This window comes from Melitaea cinxia, chromosome 8 (assembly GCF_905220565.1).
Source record: "Melitaea cinxia chromosome 8, ilMelCinx1.1, whole genome shotgun sequence".
Lineage (NCBI taxonomy): Eukaryota > Metazoa > Arthropoda > Insecta > Lepidoptera > Nymphalidae > Melitaea > Melitaea cinxia.
The window spans coordinates 8,517,882-8,541,510 of NC_059401.1; the positions used below are offsets into that span (position 1 = coordinate 8,517,882).

The following is a 23,629-nucleotide window of genomic DNA, read 5'->3' on the forward strand; positions in this document are numbered from 1 at the left end:
ATTTGAATAGATTGATTTAACAAATTTTGTCACTTTTAACTACTTTTTTATCTTTATACAGGTATGTAAATAAAAACAGGTATGTAAATAAAAATTTTAATATAGTAATTAATTAAATACTTATTTGATTTAGGAATTATGGGAAATTGTACTTATTATATATATATATATTGTAATATAACTAGATCGGCAAACAAGCGTACGGCTCACCTGATGATAAGCAGTTACCCTAGCTTTTAGACGTCTGCAACACCAGAAGCATTGCAAACGCGTTTCCGACCTTATCCCCGAGTCCTCTCTGGTCACCTTTCTCACCAGCAGGAACACACCACTATTTGAAATTAGTATTATTTAGATGTGATCTTCTTTATGGTCGAGGTACTTCCCCTGTCGGACTGCTCCATATTTGAGCAGGAAATTTCCTGCTTTGCCCCACCTCAGTTAAAAGTTGAATAAATTTAGTCAAAAACAAACATCGTCGTTAATTATTTATTTTCAACTTAATTAATATAGCCTGTATAGATACAAATATTAGAGTATTTTTTTTATTAATCTAAAATACTAGTATAAACCACAATCTTAAACAAAAATGGGTATAAGCTACTTCCGTTTCTGCTTATTATTTAGGTCAAATAAAACATCGCAAACATTAAGGTACAACGTTCCACGGTACGAAACTTCCTGGCTCTGGTCGAGGAATCTGAAACAGATGAGAAAAAATGTTTGGACGTCAATAATTATTAAATGATTATTTTATTTTATTATCATCTTACTAACAATAACTAACATAGATTATAAGTAAATATTGTTACCAACACACTAATACACAATGAATGTACACGTCTGAAATAAACGCTTATTATTATTAATATTATTAATAATATAAAGAAATACGAGTTTGCTTTAGACCACAAGACTGGAGTAAAGCTTCGGCACAATAGGCCTGCACTGTCTCTTAGATATACGAACCGTAACTAGCTATGGGAGCGCGAGAGAAAGAAAATGTTTGCTCGCACCTCTCTCTCGCTCCGTTTGCATCGCCCGATTACACATCGTAACACTAGTCACGCATTCACCAGCTTAATTCCCAAGTCAAGCGTGCGTAAATATCTTTTACTAAAAAAATGAATGTGCTTTAGACCGCACGACTGAAGTAAAACTTTCTATATTCACTAATTTATGTCTCACTTTCAACTTCCGTTCTTTTCGCACAATCTCACATTCTGTAATGCTCTCGTCTCACATTCACCAGCTTACTCCCCAACTCAAGCGCGCGCAAATAAGTTTTACTTCAATAAAGAATCGAAGAGTTTACCTTTTCTGTTATGTGATCTTCACATGCCATGCGTATACGTGCCGAAGTAGCGGGAGACTCGAGGTAGAAATTAAGCGATACACCGGCGTCCTTACGTGCTGCTCGAATAGCTTCTTTTATTGCAAAAAACACCGAGCTCGCAAGGAACAATGGAGGCTCACCGACAGCCTACGAAACAGCACAAAGGTATGTTAGCCTTTAAGTGTACTTAAATAAATCTGATCAAAATATTGAATCAAAATTTTTTTAAACTTACTTTTGAAGAATATACTGCTCTCGGGTTAGGAGCGCCTTTTAGTAAGGAAACGTTAAATTCTTGGGGTATATCTCCAAAACCTGGTATTTTGTAAGCACCAGGCCCTCGTGAATATAATGTCCCTGTTGGAGAATAGATGAGTTCTTCCATTGTAAACAACCCATATCCTTGGATAAAACCTCCTTCTATTTGACCAATATCTATAGCAGGATTTAAACTTTCTCCTAAATCCATAACTATATCGGTTCTAATAACTTGATGATCACCGCTCAGACAATCTATTTCAACTTCGGTGCATGCAGCCCCAAACGTATAATAATTGAAAGGTTTTCCGACATTATTTTTAAAATCATAACCTATATCTGGAGTGGCGTAAAATCCTGTAGCTGATAAACTTACTCGGTCTACATAAGCTGCAGAAACCCAGTCTTCCCATTTCCCATCAGGGTTTTTATTTATATATGGCTGAAGTCGTTTCATTAATGTTTCACAAGCCTCCAGAACAGCCATACCATTAAGATCAGATCCGGCGCTGGCAGCTGTAGCAGATGTATTTGGCACTTTGTCAGTAGATGTTTCGCTTATATGAATTTTCGAAATATCGATCCCAAGAGCACGAGAAGCAACTTGAATCATTTTGGTATGTAATCCCTGACCCATTTCTGTTCCGCCGTGGGATACAAGAACTGAACCATCAGTGTAGATCAATACTAAAGCACCGGCTTGATTTAGCAATTTCTCTGTAAAAGCTATCCCAAACTTTGTAGGAATTACCGATATACCTCGCTTGCGCCAACGGTGTTGCCTAAAATTAGAATTATATTTTAATAAGAATATTTTTACATCAAAAAAGCAAATATTGGTTCAAACAATAAATTCAAACATTGTACGTTACTTGTTAAAGTTCTCAATATTTGTTTTTCTTTGTGCAAAATCACTTTTAGCTACACACTCATCCCAACACCTTTGCAATGTACAGTGCGATAGAACCTGCCCATAGTGCGTTGTCATATTTTCTTGATATAAGTTAATATTTCTAATTTCCTCTGCAGTTTTATTTAAAGTATTAGCTATGTCCCAAATCATATTTTCAGCACCAAACATCCCTTGTGGACCACCAAAACCTCGGAAAGCTGTGTTAGAAGGCAAATTTGTCTTACAAACGTGCCCAGTTACCTCACAATTGGGTATGTAATAAGAATTTTCGAAGTGAAACATCGCTCTTTCGACAACCTGTAGTAAACCATATATATAATAATTAATTTAAATGTTTAAAACAATATACTTAGGTACTAATATTGGCTACTAGCACTTACTGGTCCAGAAAGATCAATAGAATATCCTCCATTGCTATATATATTAACTTCTGCTGCCATTATCTTTCCTTCTTTAGTTACTGCTACTTTATATCTCACTAAGAAAGGATGCCTCGTTCCTGTCATTTGCATGTCTTCATCTCGATCAAGCATACACCGCACTGGGCGTTGTAGTTTATGGGCAGCTAAAGCTACTGGTAAAGCAACTAGGAAACTTCTCGATTCTTTACCGCCAAATCCACCTCCCATGCGTTTTACCCGTGCTACTATTCTGTTCATCGGTACATGGAGTATATGACTAATTAATTTCTAAAATAAAAATTAAGATTCTTGTTACTTTCTCCTTCTAAAATAAATTTAGAATATTATCTTAAGATTAATATAGTTATATATTTACAAAATTCATACCCTACTTTTATCAAACCATAGTCATACTTAATTTTAGTTATAAATAATTAAGCCGTTAATTCTAACATCTCTTAAGATCTTTAAGAATATAAAATGGTTTCCTTTAAAATACTAATTAAAAAAATTACCGCAATTTCTGAAGGATGTTGACTGGAACAAAATATCTCCAATTCGTTATCTTCTTTTTTTGGAATTGCAAACGAAGCATTTGTTTCAAAATAAAAATGTTCTTGTCCACCCATTCTACACTCTCCTTCAATTACTATATAATTTGCATCTTCAAAAACAGACTTCACATTCCCCCTACGTATGGTTTTTGGATATTGTTTATAAAAAGAATTGTGTTTTATGGCATCCTCTATAGAAATTATAACTGGTTGTAATTCTTCATATTCGATTTTGACTTTTCTTGCTGCAGCCTGGGCTATTTGCTGGTCTTTAGCTACGATGACACCAATGGTTTGACCTTGACTGATTACTTTTTCACTTGCAAATAACTCTTCATCATGAATTATAGGGCCTATAGTGTTTTGTTCTTTCGTCAAATCTTTAGCCGAAAAATATGCTACAACGCCTGGTTGTTTTAGCGCTTCGTCTGGATTTACTGATACCAATTTGGCATGAGGTTTTGAACTAAGAACAAATGCTAAATATAATTCACCTTCTGCTATGGGTATATCATCACAATAAATAGCTTCACCTGTTACCTGTTTCAGTGCAGACACGTGAGTTATAGGTCTACCGACAGTATCACTTTTTGTTTCTTTATCGCCAATCAGTTCAAAATATTGGGAACTTTTTGGTATGTTCCCATGAAATTGTTCCGCGCCACTGCTGTGATATTGTGGTATAAGATCTTCATGTATATAATTCTCCGACATATCTTTTGCTATTGCTAAATAAGCTTTAAGGAATAAACTCATAGTTAATGCTCGTCTATATAGTATATTACCGCCAGGTGCAGAAGGATGTAACGGTAATTCATCTAACAAATGCGTAAAAGCTTTATCAACCATTTCTTCTGACCATTTTAAACCTATTAAAGCTTGACTAGATTTTGTCGCTAACTTAGTTACCGGTGCCATTCCACCGAAGGCTAAATTAATGTTTTTAATAATATTTGTATTACTTTCGAATTCGACATTAACTGCAGCAGTTACTATTGAAATATCATCTTCTCGTCGCTTTGCTTGTTTATATGCCTTAACAAACTGGTATCGACTTGAATACGGAATTTCGATCGAAACTAAAATTTCATTCGATTTAACAATATTTTTTCTGTATCCAGTAAAGAAAGATTCATCCATTAGTACTGATCGAGAGCCATTCTCAAGACTTAGTAGGTTGAGTTTTACCTTCAAAGACATAAAAATTGGACTTAAATCTGATATAGGACTTCCTGTCATTATGTTTCCTCCAATTCCTGCAACATTTCTTATTTGTTTACCAGCAAACCAGTTTAACATGTCTGTTATTGTTTTTAGTGTCCTTGTCTTATACTTGGGTAAGCTCTCTATATATTTCTTAAAAACATTTTCCATACATTCCAAAGTAACGGCTGCCCCAACTAAAAGCCCTGTTTCTGTTTCTAACACTGTATTCATCTCCGAGATACAATTAGGCATAATTATTACCGGATAAACAAGATGTTTAAACTTTACTTCTACGCCTACTTCTGTATTTCCTACAACTATTTTTGCATCTGGATGTTGATCTTTTAATTTTAATAACGTTTCAAGTGTTGTTGGTCTGTACCAGACACATTGATTTCCTTTATATACCAAATATTGTTCATCATAAATTGACGACATTTTTAATTCTGGTGGAAATATAGGTTCTTGACTTGGATCGTAAGGCAAAAATGAAGATTTTTCAAATAAAGATTCCGTTTCGCTATTATCAGTCTTATTCTTGCAACAATCTTTACCCATTGCACATAACCCTTTACTAGATTGATACGAGTTGCCATTTGTTGGACGATTTGTTTCCCAATCTTCAATAAACGTCTTGTACCCTTCTATTATAGCTCGATAACCTGTACATCTACACAAATTGCCTTGTAACGCTACTTCCATATCTGAGTATTTTATCTTTTTACAACTTCTAAGTAAACTGTACATGGACATTACAATTCCTGGAGTACAAAACCCACACTGTGAACCATGTGCCTTAGCAAGTCTTTCCTGAACTGGATGAAGTTTTGTTTTAGTTGAACCTATACCTTCTACTGTTGTTACCGCTAAGCCATGCATGGCGCATACTGGCGCTAGACAGGCATTTACGGCTAAATGTCTGATTTTTAATAAGAAACATTACTACGTTTTTTTTTTAATACTGTGCTGTGTGGCTACGGCACTAAAGAATTTAGCCACCCCCTCTCTTCCCGTGGGTGTCGTAAGAGGCGACTAAGGGATAACAAGGTTCTGCAACCACCTTGGAACTTAAGAAACCGACCGATGGCGGGATAACCAACTGCTGGCTTTGAAATACACAGGCCGAAGACGGGCAGCAGCGTCTTCGGTGCGACAAAGCCAGTACTGCGGTCACCAACCCGCCTGCCCAGCGTGGTGACTATGGGCAAAACACATGAGTTCACGTTATTTTTGGCGTAAACTTGTGGAGGCCTATGTCCAGCAGTGGACTGTATAGGCTGTAATGATAATGATAATGATGTAATAGATATGCGTTACCACTGTAAAAGCGTAATACTTTCTAATGTTAAAAAATTAGAGCAAATAAAGTTCAGGTACTAAATGATCGATTTTATATAAGATGTGTTAAAATTATACGTTTACAATAATAATTATTATAAAAACGTTTATTTTTTTAGAAATATATATTTCTTAAAGTCTCATTTGTAGAGATTATAGAAAAATTTCTGGTGAAAAGCTTATAGACTTTTATGAGTTCGCACCATTACAAATGCTGCCAGCACAGAATGTAAAATTTACATTTAAAAATAATACACCAAATTATATGCAACATCAAAGAAGCATATGACTATAGTAACAAATAAAAACAGGAATAATAAATTAAGTGAGACACACTGTACGCTTATAATAAAATCATAGTTAATACAACTCATGACATGAGCATGAATGTTTTATACCGAAGTGTCTGATAAAATTCTACAGTTGACTATATCAATATATTGATAGCTTCACTTTTTTCTAATTTGATTCTAATTTTTGCTGCTCAGGGAGCCTTTTTTCACTAAAATTTCGAAATTTCGAGCGAATTGCAGCAAATCTAATGGAAGATAGGATGTCGTTACAACGTTTGGAATCTTCAAAGTGAAAACTACCTTTAAATGCTAAAAAAAAACTAGCCGATAATTATCGGTGTCAGATGTATTTAGCCACCTCAGTTTCTGTACCAAGTATAATGGCCTGTTATGCTCTCAGATCAAATACGACTTCATATTTAATACATTAAAACTATTTAGAAGAGGAGTAAATTAGATCCACGAGTAATATTGTGGCAAAAACGTATAGGGGAATGTATGTACTTCTTTCCAATGTATTCCAAATAAAGTTATTATTCATATTATATTTATTATATAAAAAGGATACATTAATTTCTTCTCTTTGCGGTCATATTTAGAGATCATAACAGTACATGCGCCGCACCCGCCTTCTGCGCATCCTAACTTGGTACCAGTGAGGCGCAACTTTCTTCGCAAATACCATAGTAGTGTCCATTCGGGATCAGGATTTGTTTCTATTACCTGTTACATTTAAACAAAAAGATAATATTTGCTTAATATTAACGATATACCTCTCAAACTTGACAAGTAGGATTAAAAACCAATTTTTCGTTTAACAAAGTGACTTTGAATGAAAATTAGATTACACAATTAAGGTAAACAGTGTTTAATTAACTTGAATGTATGATAAATTCGTAGCATTCAATAAATACTTTGTCTACCTAAGTTACTAAAAATTAATAATAATTTGAAAATTCGATGCTTAAAATGATAAACAAGTAGTAAAGTTAGGTAAATAGTCATAACGATAAACTTATTCGACTATAATTATAACCTTTTACTTATTTTGTTACAAATTGTACCTTAGATACTTTAAAATATTTAATTGTTTTGATTGCATCAACTCGGGGCCAGAGTGACTTATCTAAGGGTCACTGTTGATATTTTTTCGTTGCAAACAGACTTGTGTGTAGGGTCTTCGTTCTCTAGACTGATGCAATACTACCATATCATAATAAAATGTTAAAAAGGAAAAAGTTAGTATATACTTTGTTAAACTCTGCGCTGCGCAGTCGAGGAATTTTTCATTTTTAATAAATGTTTTCGTCAAAGCACTACATACACTATCTAAAAGTTATAATAAGTTAATTTATAAAAATGTGTATGGCCGTTTTAATAGAATAATTAAAAAATATAAGCAGATAGAAAGGAAATGGAAAAAAACGTCTTCATTTTTCCTTCACCTGCTTTAAATTTTACTGTTATTAAAATTAAAGCCAAATTTACTTTTAATTTGAATTTCAATAATTAATAATAAACCTATTTTTAACCGACTTCAAAAAAGGAGGAGGTTACTCAATTCGACCGTATATTATATATATAATATATATAATGTTATTTTACTAATTAAATATGGTAACGGAATAATATCCAAAAAAGTTTGGAAAATCCAAAAGTGCACGCCTCATAATCTCGTTTTTTAACCGACTTCCAAAACAGGAGGAGGTTCTCAATTCGACTGTATTTTTTTTTTTTTTTTATGTATGTTACATCAGAACTTTTGACTGGGTGGAGCGATTTCGACAAATTTTCTTTTAATCGAAAGGTGATGTGTGCCAATTGGTCCCATTTAAATTTATTTGAGATCTAACAACTACTTTTCGAGCTATATCTAATAATGCGTTTTTACTTGACGCTTTTTTCGTCGACCTACGTTGTATTATACCGCATAACTTTCTACTGGATGTACCGATTTTGATAATTCTTTTTTGATGGAAAGGAGCTATCCCAAGTTTAGTACCATGATAAGGAAACCAGGATCTGATGATGGGATCCCAGAGAAATCGAGGGAACTTCTTGAAAATCCGCAATAACTTTTTATTAGGTGTACCGATTTTAATGATTTTTAATTTAATCGAAAGCCGATGTTTATCATGTGGTCACATTTAAATTTCATCGAGATCTGATAACTACTTTTTGAGTAATCTTTGATAATGCGTTGTTACTTGACTATTTTTTCATCGATCTACGTTGTATTACTCGTCGATGTAATTGAAGTCGGTTTTTTTTTCGTTTGCGAGCAAACACAATTATTACAGTTGAATTGATTTTGATTGCTTTTTTGCTAACTTATAACAAATCTTTTTAGTTTATTGCTAATTATAAATAAACTACATTGAATTAGGCCGTGATCTTCGAAAAGATCGCGTTAGTTTTAAATCATACTGAAGCGTATAAAAAATAAATGGACTTGATTAGTTAAGGTTTTCGGCAGATATCGTGACCAAACGGTTTTCATACATACATTTAACTGTCGGACGTCCACGGAATGATTTTTTAAACATTTTTTATTTTATTTAAAAAACAAAATGTCTTAAAAATATGATGTGTTGAAACTAGTATTTTTCCATAACATTTATATAATATATATAAATAGATTTGATTTTTGTAAGGCGACCGAAGAGCACAACCTCATCCGACTCATTTGCCTATGAGACGAGCAAAATTTAAACCCGGTTTACACCACGGGGTGTCTAGTAAGTATATTCAACACGTGTCAGTAGCTACCTTACAATTATGATTAATATTTCTTGCGTTAATCATACACTAGCAATTATTAAAACAGAAATGTAAATATTGTTTTAAATTAGGTTAATCGCCACTTGTCTCTGCCGATCAGTAGCATACTACGTACGTAATTCTTTATAGGTACCTTGACCTTATACCAAATGATCCAGATGTAATTGACGTTTGACTTTTTTGATATATCTATTATATATATCTATTATATATATCTATTATATATATATATATGATATATCTATTATATATTTAACTAAAGAGAAAAAAGATAAAAAGTTAGAACCGAAAAAATGAAATAACTGTTTGGTTCATGTTTAAGAAAAAATAGGTCAAGAGCAATTCGGCCTCGCGCATTAAGGGCTTCTTTAATCAATTAATTTAAAATAGAACAAAAACGACGAAATCGTTAGAAAACAGGTTTTATGGAAATTTACAGACAGAATTAAACAAAAAAAGTTATTTTTCATTTCGTAGAGTTAAAAATCAATAAATTTCTAAAATAAAAGTAGCCTATGTTACTCCTTATTACATCGCCTATCTGCCAGTGAAAATCCCGTCAAAATAGGTCAAGCCGTTTCAGAGATTAGCCGGAACAAACAGACAGACAAAAGTGTTATTTTGGTATATGTGCCGTGTATACATCCATATGCATCTAGTAAAAAGTGGTTATTTCAATATTACTAACAGACACTCCAATTTTATCTATTTCCATAATACACCTTTTACTTTATCTTTATGATAAATACCTGCCTCTTATCGCTATCGAGCAGCTCCGTATCAAAAAAACTAAGCAGACCAAAGCAATTTCATTAATAAGCTCCTTTTCGCACCCTCTGGGTAAAACTTTGAGTATTTATATGTTGTACGTGTTATTTACGATTTAACCTGTAACAATACAATGCTGGGCATGGCCTTTTTCTCCATGTAGGAGAAGGATCGTAGCTTAATCCACCACGCTGCTCCACTGCGGGTTGGCGCATCGAAGCGTATATACCCCTACTATGTATGAGTAACGATCGCTGTCAGGTATATGTGATAACAACTGGGACCGCCTACAGCTTAACCAGCTCCCTGAGGCCTGGTTAGGTGACTTACAAGAACAGAGACTCAAACTGCAAAGAAATATTACCCGAACCGAATAGAAATAGAACCCGAAAACCGACGACATTTAAGCGCGTAATACACATACCTACACAAGAGTTTTTTTTAAATCTTTATTTTAAAGAGCTTGGTCACAAAAGAAGCGACTATGACACTATACGTCTTCCTAAACTAGAAACTGGTCTTGAGAGAAGATGACCGCTCATCTTACTCTCAAACCCCGTCTAACCAGTTCATACAGAGCGCTAGCCTCCTTGGATAAAGGGAATGACCAAGACGCAGTTTATTCCACCGACTTCTCTTATAATATTATTAGACATAAATATATCATTCCGTAATGGTTCATTCCAGGTACATTCCATAACAATATGACAAACGTCTTCAATTTTATCACATTCCTCACAATCAAAAAAGCAAACTTGTTTAACGGAATGTGTCCGGAGCGCATTCTTAAGGCTATATCCAATCTGCTTAAAGTATTGCTGATCCAAGGAGAACTCATCGGTTCAGGCTGTATGGTTTTATACCAAATATCCTTTTTGGTAGACCTTTCATCAAAGTATTCCTTACACAATTCCAAACAACGTTTTTGACTGGGCACTATCATTATATAAAATCCATACGACTGCGGATGATTGAAATATATATCCTACGAAGGTGCTTGGGATGTATTCCCCAACCCGAACCAGCTAAAATTTTACACATATTTAATAATTGTATGCATTTATCTTTAGTCTCGCTCACATGTTTACCCCATCTAAGAGAAGGGTCAAGCCATAACCCTAAATACTTAACGCTCGCCACTGTACTCAGAATTACATTGTTTACTTTAAGTTCAACCGCACCTCTAAATGGCCGTTTTTTAAATATATAAACCTTGCTCTTGGATGGAGACAGATTCAAACCAATATTGGACAAAAAATTACATAATAAGTCGAAGTCAGACTGTAAGTTGGTCGAGGCTTGTAAAATATCGTTTCCTGAACTAAACAAAACAAAGTCATCCGCGTATTGCATAATCATTGCTGAGTTAATGCGTTTGCATATATCAATAGAGATTACATTCAAAAAAAGCGACCCATTGTTGACCCATTGTCAAGTGGGTCGCCTTGTGCAAGGCCACGACTGCAAGTCCTAACAAAGTTTGCATTATCTACAATAATATGAATACGTCTTTCTATGAGAAAGTTCCAATTTCGTTAAACAGAACTACTATCTAATAATCATTAAACAAAACTACTATCCATTTATAAATAAAGATATATTTTTGAAAAAATCTGATACATTTCACACACTTTTGGAAACAAAAAAAAAACTCAGTCTACTATAACTTGTAAAGACTTTTTAATTTTAGAAAAAACGCTCAATTTCTTTAAAATAAAAATCTTACGAATTTTCTGGATGAGCTCAACCAAGGACACTGGACGCTCTTCAGTTTCAGGTTCGTGATGAGTCTCTTCGTCTAATTCTGAAAAGTGAAAACCTTTTACCTCTTCTTCTGTGTTCGTATCCTGAGAAACTTCTATAAGCGTGACTTCCTCTATTAAATCTTGTCCAGTATGCTTCTTAGTATTTATTTTTGGCGCTCTTTTTTGGGATTTTTTTTTTATTTTCGTAAAAGGGCCCGATACCACTGCCTCAGCAAAAGTAGGTCGCGTAGTAATCAAAGGTTCATTTACATCAACTTTCTCTAAATTAGCATTAGGGTTACCATTTGTTGAGATTCGTTGAGGAGTATAGGATAGTATAGTATAGTATAGTATAGTATAGGCACATATAGTAACAACGCCTTTCTATACGTAACATTAAATTCAGATATGAGCTCTCTGATTTTTTTCCTTTTTATATATTTGACACGATTTTGACAGGGCCAAATGATTTCCACCACAGTTGACACATTTGAATGTAGTAACTCCGCAATTTTCATGATTGCCATTGCACTTTGGGCATACGATTTTATTAGATAGGCATAAGGTTTTTGTATGTTCATATCTCCAACAGTTGGAACATTGAGTGACCGGAAATATGAAAGGGTTCAACTTTAATTGTCAAATCCAATACAAATATGTGTTAAAGTAAAGAAAAGCCTTTAAACCCAACTCTGATAAATTCACTGGGCGTTCAGTCGTTACTATTTCTACGAGTAAGCCTCTTAACCGATACAATTTCGATATCACTTCGTAAATAATGCAACAGATCTTTCTCCGATAAATCTAAGTCGATGTCTTTAACTATCCCATAAGAAGTCCCCACCTCCTATCTTTTTTGACTCTTCCAACCCTTAATTCTAAGTCCGTCGCAACTCAAAAACTTATTTGCTGAATCTTCCGAGTCAAAAGTTACTAGAATTTTAAATGCATTGATGTATTTAATTTTCATAATGCCAGATATTTTTTTGGGCTTTTAATAGCTTAGCCAAAGCGAATTGTTTCGGTAACTTGTCCTTGCATGTAACACTTAACTGTATATCTTCGATCAATCTTCTTTTCGCCCTACTCTTTGAAACTTGTATCCATTCTTCATCATTATCCTCAATATCCTCTAATCGTACACGTTTATTCGTATTACTTTCAATATTGTTATTTAAATTCATCTGTTGTGTATATTCTTCCTTTATTGCTAATACGTCTACACTCTCAGCTTCGTCAACATAGTCACATAGCTGCATTACACTGCCATCCGAAAATTTGGTATCCTCCATTGTACATAAGCTTCATAATGTAAATAACAACTCCCGGACGTTTACTTTTAAATGACTGGTATTATGTTATTTAATTATTTTAAAAAAATACAGTCGAATTGAGAACCTCCTCCTTTTTTGGATGTAAGTAGAACAAAGTCGCTGCTCGCTGTCTGTATGTTTAGATCTTTAAAACTACGTTACGGATTTTGATGCGGTTTTCTTTAGTGAATAGAGTGATTTCAGGTGAAGGATTACATGTATAATAAATGCATAATATAGTAAAGGAATACTGATAGTTTTGGCAACCGTGCGAAACCGAGGCGGTTCACTAGTATATATATACATACATATATATGTATATATATATATATATATATATATACATTTCTTTTAATTAATAAATATGAATAGAAAATTTATTCATAGTGAAATAATATAGTTTTAATTGAAAAATAAAAATTTCATTTTTCTACGCTTACGTTGATTTACAGTCAACACATAGTTTAGTTATTCCACATCCAATAACTTTTAAAATAATTAGTTTTGTGCAGTCTTAAGTAATTTTGAAGTCACATAATTTTTTTGTACAGAATTATCAATAAATAATCGAAATCAAAAATTTCTTTATTCGAGTAAGCTTATACACTTTTGAATCATAATATTTCAAATTGAAATTATATTAGTTTTTAATTAATTACAGTTAAAAGTGAAGCTACCATGGATTCGGAATGTAGATTTTGAAGAGAAAAATCGAAAAGCAACTCAACAGTTACTCTTATCAAGGCTCTAAAGAGCCTGTTTTATATCTTGTTGATAAAATTTATCAGCAACCGGTTAAACAATTTATTTTACGATAATTTTATTTCACACATTTTCAGAAAGTTACATTAGCATAATTGCGTCGATTTTGTCACATTGTTTACATACAAATAAACCTGTAAATTTGCAAATAAAAGCAAATTCAATGATCAGTTTTAATAAATTACCGTAGGTTCGAGAGTTGAAGCGCTAAATATAAGTAGTTATTCGCACGGATAATGAGCATTGACCTTCAACTTCATTTCAATGTTTTATGAATATAAATATATAATGAGTACTATTAGTACTATATATATTTATAGACATATTTCTCCTACATGAAGAAAAAGGCATATGCCCAGCGGTGCGATGTTACAGGCTGAATGCGATGCGAAATATATTTAAAATGAATCACTCAATGCAATTAATCGCGAAATTGCATTAAATAAATTAAAATTATAACTATACAATACACAATTGTATTTGCTCGCAAACCAAAAAAAAACGACTTCAATTACATCGACACGTAATACAACGTAGGTAGGTAGACGAAAAAATAATCAAATAAATACGCGTTATCAAAGATTACTCAAAAATTATTTATCAGATTTTGATGAAATTTAAACGAGACTATGCGACAAGCACCGCCTTGTGCTTGTCAAATAAAAAATCGATTAAAAAATAATCATTCAAATCAGCCCACCCAATAAAAAGTTATGAGGTCTAATAAAACGATGGTCAACGAAAAAATGGTCAAGTAAATACGCATGACTATGTCTCAAAAAGTGTTAGTCAGATCCCGATACAATTTAAATGTGACCACATGACACGCGACATCTTTCGAATAAAAAAGTCATCAAAATCGGTTCCCCCAATCAAAATTTCTGAGACTATACACAAAAAAATTAGTCTAGTTGAGAACTTTCCCCTTTTTTGGTGTCGGTTAAAAATGGTATTCGTTAATTTGTTCTATACTAACTTCATACGATTATTATTTCTAAACTAAGTTTTTGGCTTAAAAAAGAATTTCATAAAATACTCGTATTGAAACAACTCATCTAATTAAATTTCGAGTTGGAAGTTCCAACTTGGAACATTGATGACATTATAATTGACAATTAATAGTCGACGACAGTAGTGCACTTTGACCTAATTTATTTATCAAGAAGAGAGCACACCAACTTGATAAAACGCCACAAATTATCACTGATTTATCGCTTAAAATACGTACATACCTTTTTACCATTTACGTAGAAAACTAACTGAGTGCTCACATCGGTTACCTCTTCACCGGCATTTAAAAGTCCCATGCTTTTATAATAATAATAAAACGATAATATTAAACGTTAAATGTGAAAGCAACAGATATAACCTTGTCCGCCTTACACAGATATTCGATTGGAACTGAACTATGACAGTAGTCCGTTAGGAGCGACGATAATAATAATTTGCTTGTCGTGCGCCGGCGGCTATAGGACGTCACATGTATTATAAAATCATATGTTTGTCTGATAACTGTAAACTGCGACAAAAACACGAGGTAGATTTAGATCGAAATGATTTATAAAATTATTTATGCGTTAACTCAGACAACTTTTATTTCGAAACTAGTAAAAATATCGTTAGGTAGATATTACATTATCGCCACATACAAGTATCTACCTATATAGTTAAATTATTACACAAAAAAATATTATAAATACCCAACTAAAATATTGTTTTTATTTCCTAGTCGTATTAATATTATAAAAAAATTGTTCATGTAACAAAACTATTCTAAAACGATCTTCTTCTTCTTCTTCCTTCCAAGTAGGAGGAGGTTCTCAATTCGATTACACATATTTTTTTTAATTTCTGTTATCTTAATGAACTTATGACTCGGTGGACCGATTTCGATGATTTTTTTTAATTGAAAGGTAGTGCGTGTCATGTTGTTCCATTTATATTTAATTGAGATTTGACAAGTACTTTTCGAGTTATACCTACTAATACGTATTTAGTTGACTATTTTTTATTCGTCAACCTACGTTGTAATACGTGGTTTGTCTCGTACGTTGGTACGTGGGTTGTCTGGAAGAAATGACAAATTAGCCATAAGTCTGCCCATTGTACTTCACTGTCTGTAACTATCTTTATGCTTTGTTTGTAATATATTTGTGGTGTACAATAAAGCACAAAATAAATAAAATAATAAATAGATATACCGATTTTGATGATTCTTAATTTAATCGAAAGCTGGTACTTGTTTTGTGGTCCCATTTAAATTTGATCTAATGACGACCTTTTGAGTGATGTTTGATAATGCTACTTGACTATTCTTCCATCTACCTACGTTGTATTACTTATCAATGTAATTGATGTCGGTTTTTATTCGTTTGCGAGCAAAAAATTATCTAGTAAAAAGTTTCATTCAAAAGATTTTACTTTTTGGTTGTATTGTTTGTAGCTGGCTGGTTTTTTGATAACATGAAAAGGTGACATTTAAAAAAATAAAATTAAAAAGTTAAAACAGTTTCCCGCCACTTTTCATTTGTTTTTTTTTTTTTTTTTTTTGTCCGTCAAAATACCTGAATCCAACGAATAAATTCGGTATGTTTTAAAGCTTTACTTTAAAAAAGAGAAAAATGCGACACAAGCCTTGAAAAAAAAATTGTGAGGCTTATGCAATGTCAATATGAATAGCACAAAATTTGTTTAACGCTTTTAGTCAGGAAATAAGTCTAAGTAGTTTTTTCTAAGTTTCTTGTGTCTCTAACAAGAGAATTAAGTTTTAGAAAGGTCAAGAAAAATGCGGCAATAATTGACAATCAAATCGACGCGTATCAGTGCCCCAACAAGAGACTATACAATGTCTCATGTAGTGATGTACCAAAAATTGACAATTGAAATTTGTAAATTTGTATAACAATGTGAATGTGTAAATTTATGATATTATGTAATGATAGGTAACCGTTCATAATTACCCCAACTGATGCCCGTATTTTATCCAGACTGGACTGCGTAAATACGGATAAAAGAGTTTTGTTGTTTATTTTTTAATGATACTTGTTGACTGCTTACTGAAAGTATAATAAGTATGTTGATATTCAATAGTATTACACCAAAGCTTAGTAACAATTAAAAAGTAACTAATTAATATTACGATACTGGCTTTTATTTTAGTTTTCCCTTAGATATCCGCAGAATCAAATTACTACTCTACGGATTAAGAGCAATAAGAGGAACGCTGTCTAACATAATTGTTATGTTCCAGTAGAAAAACTGTTATTAAGTTTTATACAAAACTTTCTATTTCGTCATATGTCTGTGTAACTATTCCACTGTAATTTTTTACTTTTTTATACTTTAATGGGTAATATTTATCTAAGTTTTTTATATATTTTGTGAAGATGGATGAACGTTTTATGAACAAACTTTCACGCAAAAACTATTGTAAGTAATGAACTTTATCCTTACATCGGTCAATGACGCGGGTAAAAGAAATCAGAATTGTGTTATGATCTAATATACCTATTAAAAAATATTTTCTCTTTTAAAGTTCAGTTGTGTGTGATTTTCAAAATATTGCAAGCTACAAAAATAGTAGGTATACTAAAATAGTAACTAAACGTAATTTTGAGGTACAGTTCTCACCAATTGAAAATGAAATGCAAAATTCACTTCAGCCTATTGCAGTCCACTGCTAGACATAGGCCTCCCTGAATTCACGCCAAAAATCATGGCGCAAACTCATGTGTTTTGCCCGTAGTCACCACTCTGGGCAGGCAGGTTGGTGACCGCAGAGCTGGCCTTGTCGAACCGAGGACCTGCTGCCCGTCTTCGGCCTGTGTATTTGAAAGCCAGCAGTTGGATGATTATCCCGCCATCAATTGGCTTTTTAAGTTCCAAGGTAGTAGTAGAACTGTGTTATCCCTTAGTCGCCTCTTACGACACCCAACGCAACGCAAAATTACAGCATTGGAAGCAGTTCGAATCAATGGGCTAGCCTCTTTCTCCATATAGAAGAAGGGTCAGAGCTTCATCCACCATGCTGCTGCGGGTTGGTAGATACATTTTCTAGTATGAGTACCGATTACTATCAGGTGTCTATGATAACAACCGGCACCAACAGCTTAACGTACTCTTCGAGGTACAGTGGGGGGAACCACAAGGACTAACAACCAGACCCGAAATAAATATTTGTATAAACATAAATATCCACTCCCAGTGGGAATCGAACCCGCGACCGTCAGTGTTTAGGCACCGCCGACACGGCATACGTACCAGAGCGGTCGTGAATACATACAAGGGTGCGTTTTTGTATTAACGGAATAGGGGATATTGAGTAAAAAAAAATACCGCAAACAAATATTCGTAGAAATACTTTTAGCCATCCCGAGCGGGAACCGAACCCACAACGGCCGTTGAACATGTACCTACACGGCACACGCACAACTACACCAGAGCAATGGTCCTACATTATGAGTCTATGTAAAAAACATATCCGACTACACAGCACGAGATTCGGCCTAAGGAATGTATATTAAGTCCTATAATTGGAAATTATAACTATGCTTTCGCGCTGATTGGATGATTTATACAGAACTTACCTTCTTAATTTCTTTAACTTATTAATTAATAAACATTTTCAGGGTGCAATTTAATGAGGCTAAATAAAATATAGAATAAAAATAAATAAAACAAAAACTAGAACTTACCATTTATTTTATTTGTATAGAAAATCCATTCCATCCGTTCAAATTCACCACCACTGCAGGCGCCAGCTATACAAACTCAAGACACGAAAAAAAAACATTTATTGCTTTCTTCACATTCACACAACCAAGGACTTTTAAAATATTGTTCAGATTTAAAAACACGCGTAAAAGTTAAGTTTTCTTACTACATTTTTTGAATACCTAAGTAGCATGTATAAATTCAGTTCGAGTCGCATTTCGAGAATTTATTAATGCTCTATATTAAAAGATACACTGTATTGTTCTATTTTTAACACAAAATATTATCAGTACGCCACGAGAGCTACTCACAAAGGGGCGCCCAATGGTCCGCAAAACTAAAAATTGCTGGACATATTATATGGTCCTCGAATGAGGGGGCGCTAAAAAGCCGAGTACGAGTTAAACTCGCTACGCCACTGCCAGCCCACTGCCACTTTAACTTGCTAATTCTGTGAGCCATGTAGGTTACTTTTCTTCTCTCGCGGATAGTCTCATTTCTAATCCTATCTTTGAGAAAGACCCCAGCTAGAATGTTCGATTGCATATTGAACGACTTTAAACTTGTGCACCAGACCCAACGTCAGTCTCCACGACTCGGCACCGTATATGTTAACACAGGCAGGACACATTCTCGGAGGAGACTTGTCACTGCCGAGTCCTGGAAGGCTATGGTCTCCTTCTGCGAGACAGTAATGTTCCAGAAGGAGAACGACAAGCGGATGAAAGAGGAGGCCACCGACGAGGCCTCGATCCGCAGGCGACGAACGGGGGTGCGTAGGAGGCGCTACTTAATGCACCTCCAGTAACGCCCCTGTGCTCGTGTCGGGCCGGGATGGGAACCCGGTCCTGCTAGACATGGCGTCCTCGGGATTGTTCAGAAGTGAGCCAGAAAGTCCCCATGGAGGAGAAGTCTGGCCTTTTCACCGAGGCCAGCCGGTCGCTGGAGAGATCCTGTTGCCTGCAAATCCAGGACCCTCCACTTAAAGGGGCTGAAGGCTCCCGCAGGGGTTTGGTCGGTAGTGCACCCCCAAGTGTTGAAGCCGACATACGGTCTAGGACTGCCTACTCGGGCGTCCTGGATATCACCCGTAAATGGGTTCCCCTGCGATAACAAAAAAAAAGGTAGGATACATTGCACAAAGAGTTTTGTCTTCAAGCATTGCGTAATCGAGGTTCTTGTGGACCAGAAAACTGACGCCACCTTGGGAAAGCTCGTCACCTTCATGGAAGTAGATCAAGTGCCTGGAGTCCGGGATCATCGCCCTCCCTTCGAAATTCAGATAGCCCCATTATGCTCCTCTTAATGTGACTCAGTTCCACGTCAAGTTCGATGAGGTGAATGAAGTTTATAAAAATGTTATCATTGTCTAAATACAGAAACAAATAAATTAAATTCTCTATTGATCTATTTATTTACATTCGGACAAACAAAACGTAGATATTAAAGAGCTTCAATCGATTTTATTAAATGCAAACTTCAATTGATGAAAGATCGATCACAGAAAAAAAGGGATTTTTATACAACTAGGCTGTTGCCAGCCAAGCGCACGGCTCACCTGATGGTAAGGATTTCCTCCTTGATTTCATAGACGCTTGCACAGGAACCACAGGAACCCAACACTCGTTGAAAATAGCAATATTTAGCTGTGATCTTCTATAAGGTCGAGGTACTTCCCCACTCAGGCTTCTCCAGATTTTTCTGATTTTTCTCCAGGAAGAAAAAAAATAGTGAATAATTTTATTTATTTATACTTTATTGTACACCACAACTACATTTTAAACAATAAACACATTTAAAAAATATTTACAGACTGTGAAGTACAATGGGCGGACTTATGGCTATTTAGCCATTTCTTCCAGACAACCCAATTAAAGGAAGGATAAGTTTAATAGAATCTTGGGGTAGGGTAGGTGGTGCAGTTATATGATGATAAACTTACATGCTAATACATACACACTAATACTTACACCGAATACACATATAAATGCATACATACATACACACAAATACATACATACATATATATATATATATACATACATAATACATAAGCTTATTATAAACTAATAAATAAATAAAAAATAATCATTGTTATTATAATTGTATTATTATACAATTATAATAATAATTAAATTTAATCATCTATACAAAAATAATGTACTTAGGTATGTAGAATTCGCGCACAAAAGCTAGGTGATAAATAAATATTTCAATAATTCAATATGCTAATGAAAAAACAGAACACGTTTTTTATTAAAAACGTTTTTATTAGACGGATTTTTTTTTTTATAAAGGACAAGACAAATAAATTATATTAAGACAAGATTTTTTCTGCTGTTTGTCACTATATTATGAGATATTTCTATCCGTAATTATGAATCAAACCGTTTTTAGCCGACTTCCAAATAAGGAGGAGGTTCTCAATTCGACTGTATTTTTTTTATTTATGTTACTTCAGAACTTTTGAGTGGGTGGACCGATTTCGATATATTTTTTTTTATCGAAAGGTAGTGCGTGTCATTTGGTCCCATTTAAATTTATTTGAGATCTAACAACAACTTTTTGAGTCATATCTAATAATAAGTTTTTACTTGCTAGCTAAATAATACTGTTTTCAAGCAGTGTTGTGTTCCTGTTGGTGTGTAAGGTGACCATAGCTCCTGGGGGGATTGGGATAGGGTCGACAACGCGCTTGCGATGCTTTTAGTGTTACAGATGTCTATAAGCTACGGTAATCGCTTTCCATCAGGTGAGCCGTACGCTTGTTTGCCGACCAAGTTGTATTTAAAAAAAAAAAAACAAGTTTTATTTTCTGATTTACTACCGAATTCAACAATCTATCTATCTTTGGTTTTGCCTACAAGCGATAGATTTTTAACACATTTTTTATGGATAATATGTCAAAATTCTATCTCTAGTTAATTCAGAGGTAGATAGACTATAGAAACTAGCCATTAGACCATTTTCACAACATCATTTTCAATTTCATTGTAACATTCCTATGCATAAAATATTGATAAAACTATAAAATTCCTATGCATAAAATATTGAAATAATATATAGTTTAGTCCGCTTCAGTGGCACCTATGTGAACTGGCGTTCATTGAATATTTAATTCGCTTCAGTAAAATCTACAATATAAACTTACGTTAACTGCTAAGTATAGTCCACTTCAGTGGCACCTTCAATATGCACTTGCTTTCATCGCAATCATAAATCCATTTCATTAACAGCTACAAAAATACCTTTCGTTAAACGCAATTAGAGATTGCTATTTAGAAATCCGGATCCGGTAATCCCGCAAATCGGGTATTATTTTACAACTACCGGACCCGTTGCCAAATGTCGAATCCGGTTATGCTATTTTTAGGGTTCCGTACCTCAAAAGGAAAAAAACCGGAACCCTTATTGGATCACTTTGTCTTATTAAGACAAAGTGATCCAAACTTTTGTTTATATGCACTTGCTTTCATCGCAATCATAAATCCATTTCATTAACAGCTACAAAAGTACCTTTCGTTAAACGCAATTAGAGATTGCTATTTAGAAATCCGGATCCGGTAATCCCGCAAATCGGGTATTATTTTACAACTACCGGACCCGTTGCCAAATGTCGAATCCGGTTATGCTATTTTTAGGGTTCCGTACCTCAAAAGGAAAAAAACCGGAACCCTTATTGGATCACTTTGTCTTATTAAGACAAAGTGATCCAAACTTTTGTTTATTATCCGTCTGTCTATCAAGACCCTTTTTCTCAGGAACACGTGGAGATATCGAGCTGAAATTTGTATTAAATACTCAGGTCTACTGTCCCTTAACTGGGCTTAACAAGTTTTTGCACCAAACTTTCGACACTTGCGAGGGAATCAAAACCTACGGGGTACTAGGCGTGAACTCAGAATATTGAAATTGGATAGGAAGCAACGTTTTATAGCACACATATAAGAAAAATTGCGAAAAGCATAAATTTTTAGTTATATTATATAATAAAAATATTTTTTAAGGAATTGACCGCTCTATTCAAAGAACATGGTTCTTAAGTGTACAAGTCCTTTGACGCTAAGATTAAAAACTTGATTGATAGTTTTCAGCCATTTCATTTAGCTATATACATAGATGCGCTATGGTAAAGATATTTAACTATTTACAGCTAATAATATTTAGCTCTATTTATTGCCTCCACTAGTGACAGGAGGGCTGGTGCATTTTGTTGCCCAGAGAATCGGCTGAATGTTGCCAACATTCTTGGGACCGGATGCTACGGATGGCAAAAACCATCACGAGCGACCGAGCCGAAGCCGGCTTACCGTACATGACCTGGGCACTACCAGATAACTCCGGGACTCCGTGTGATTACGACCACAGTCGAGGTGGTCAAAGACCTAAAAGAAAAACTGGTGCACCGCTATAGCAACAGCAGCAAGAGGTGCGTACTATGTGCCTTCGTTCTGTTAAATGGCTTTCGTATGGTATCTATCTTTACAGCTGAAACAACACTGAAGTCGCTTGACTTATTGTTCGAGAAGTAGAGTTTCACGTTGTAGTTACTTGCAGAATACCCAGAAATATTAAGATTCAAACATGGGATGTTATGTAGCTTCTAACTGTAATCGAAACTATCGGATATCCGAAATAAAAATCTATCCATAACCGTTACATAAATTATCGCAGAGGAAATTTAAATAATATATATTGTGCTACGTTTTTACATTTCCCAGTCAAAAACATATGCCGATAGGAAGCAAGCTCCTTAATTTTATGTCATTATGGTTTGATTATTCCGGTCCGGATCCGACTGGATTGAAAATGACACCGGATTATCTAAACGCAATACTATAATATTAATATTAAATAGGAACAAGTACATTTTATTAAAGATTTATAAAACCCACTAGGCTGAAAAGACTAATTTTGGTACTTTGTAGTTCATTCTGGTTTCAGCCCTAGGTCAATAGCGAAGATATATTGCAACAACATACTGTACTAGAAAACTACTCATTGACTCTACTTTGTGAATTCAAACACGATTGTGAGTTTTAAAAGATCTGGAAGTTCTCTTCAGACCAACCTGGTTTTAATAATTTTAGACAAGAGCTGATAATTTTCAAACTACTAGGTACATTTTTACCTGACTTACTCGTAGGTACTTGCTTTCCTAAGCTTCTTTTTCTTTTACTAGTTATTTATAAAAATATAAAGGTGTGAAATGATGATGTTTCCAACAGCAAGTGCCATAAATTAATTG

At 34.3% G+C, this 23,629-nt stretch overlaps 1 protein-coding gene across 1 annotated transcript; it reads right to left on the minus strand.

Moving 5' to 3' along the window:
- Positions 1-531: 531 nt before the first annotated feature.
- Positions 532-15,070, minus strand: LOC123655872 (xanthine dehydrogenase). The gene is made up of 8 exons (XM_045591619.1): positions 14,901-15,070; positions 6,868-7,022; positions 3,424-5,587; positions 2,888-3,196; positions 2,467-2,804; positions 1,572-2,376; positions 1,316-1,483; positions 532-700 (listed from the first exon to the last, which is right to left on the minus strand). Exons 1-8 carry the CDS (start codon positions 14,973-14,975, stop codon positions 650-652), a joined length of 4,065 nt encoding a protein of 1,354 aa, XP_045447575.1. The 5' UTR covers positions 14,976-15,070; the 3' UTR covers positions 532-649.
- Between the last annotated feature and the right edge of the window lie 8,559 nt (positions 15,071-23,629).

Excerpts from the sequence above, each read along its gene's own strand:
- LOC123655872 (XM_045591619.1), bottom strand. The coding sequence starts at position 14,975 with ATGGGACTTTTAAATGCCGGTGAAGAGGTAACCGATGTGAGCACTCAG. Across the intron at positions 7,023-14,900 it reads TCTACGTAAATGGTAAAAAG|GTAATAGAAACAAATCCTGA; the intron begins GTATGTACGTAT and ends TAAATGTAACAG. Across the intron at positions 3,197-3,423 it reads AACATCCTTCAGAAATTGCG|AAATTAATTAGTCATATACT; the intron begins GTAATTTTTTTA and ends TTTTTATTTTAG.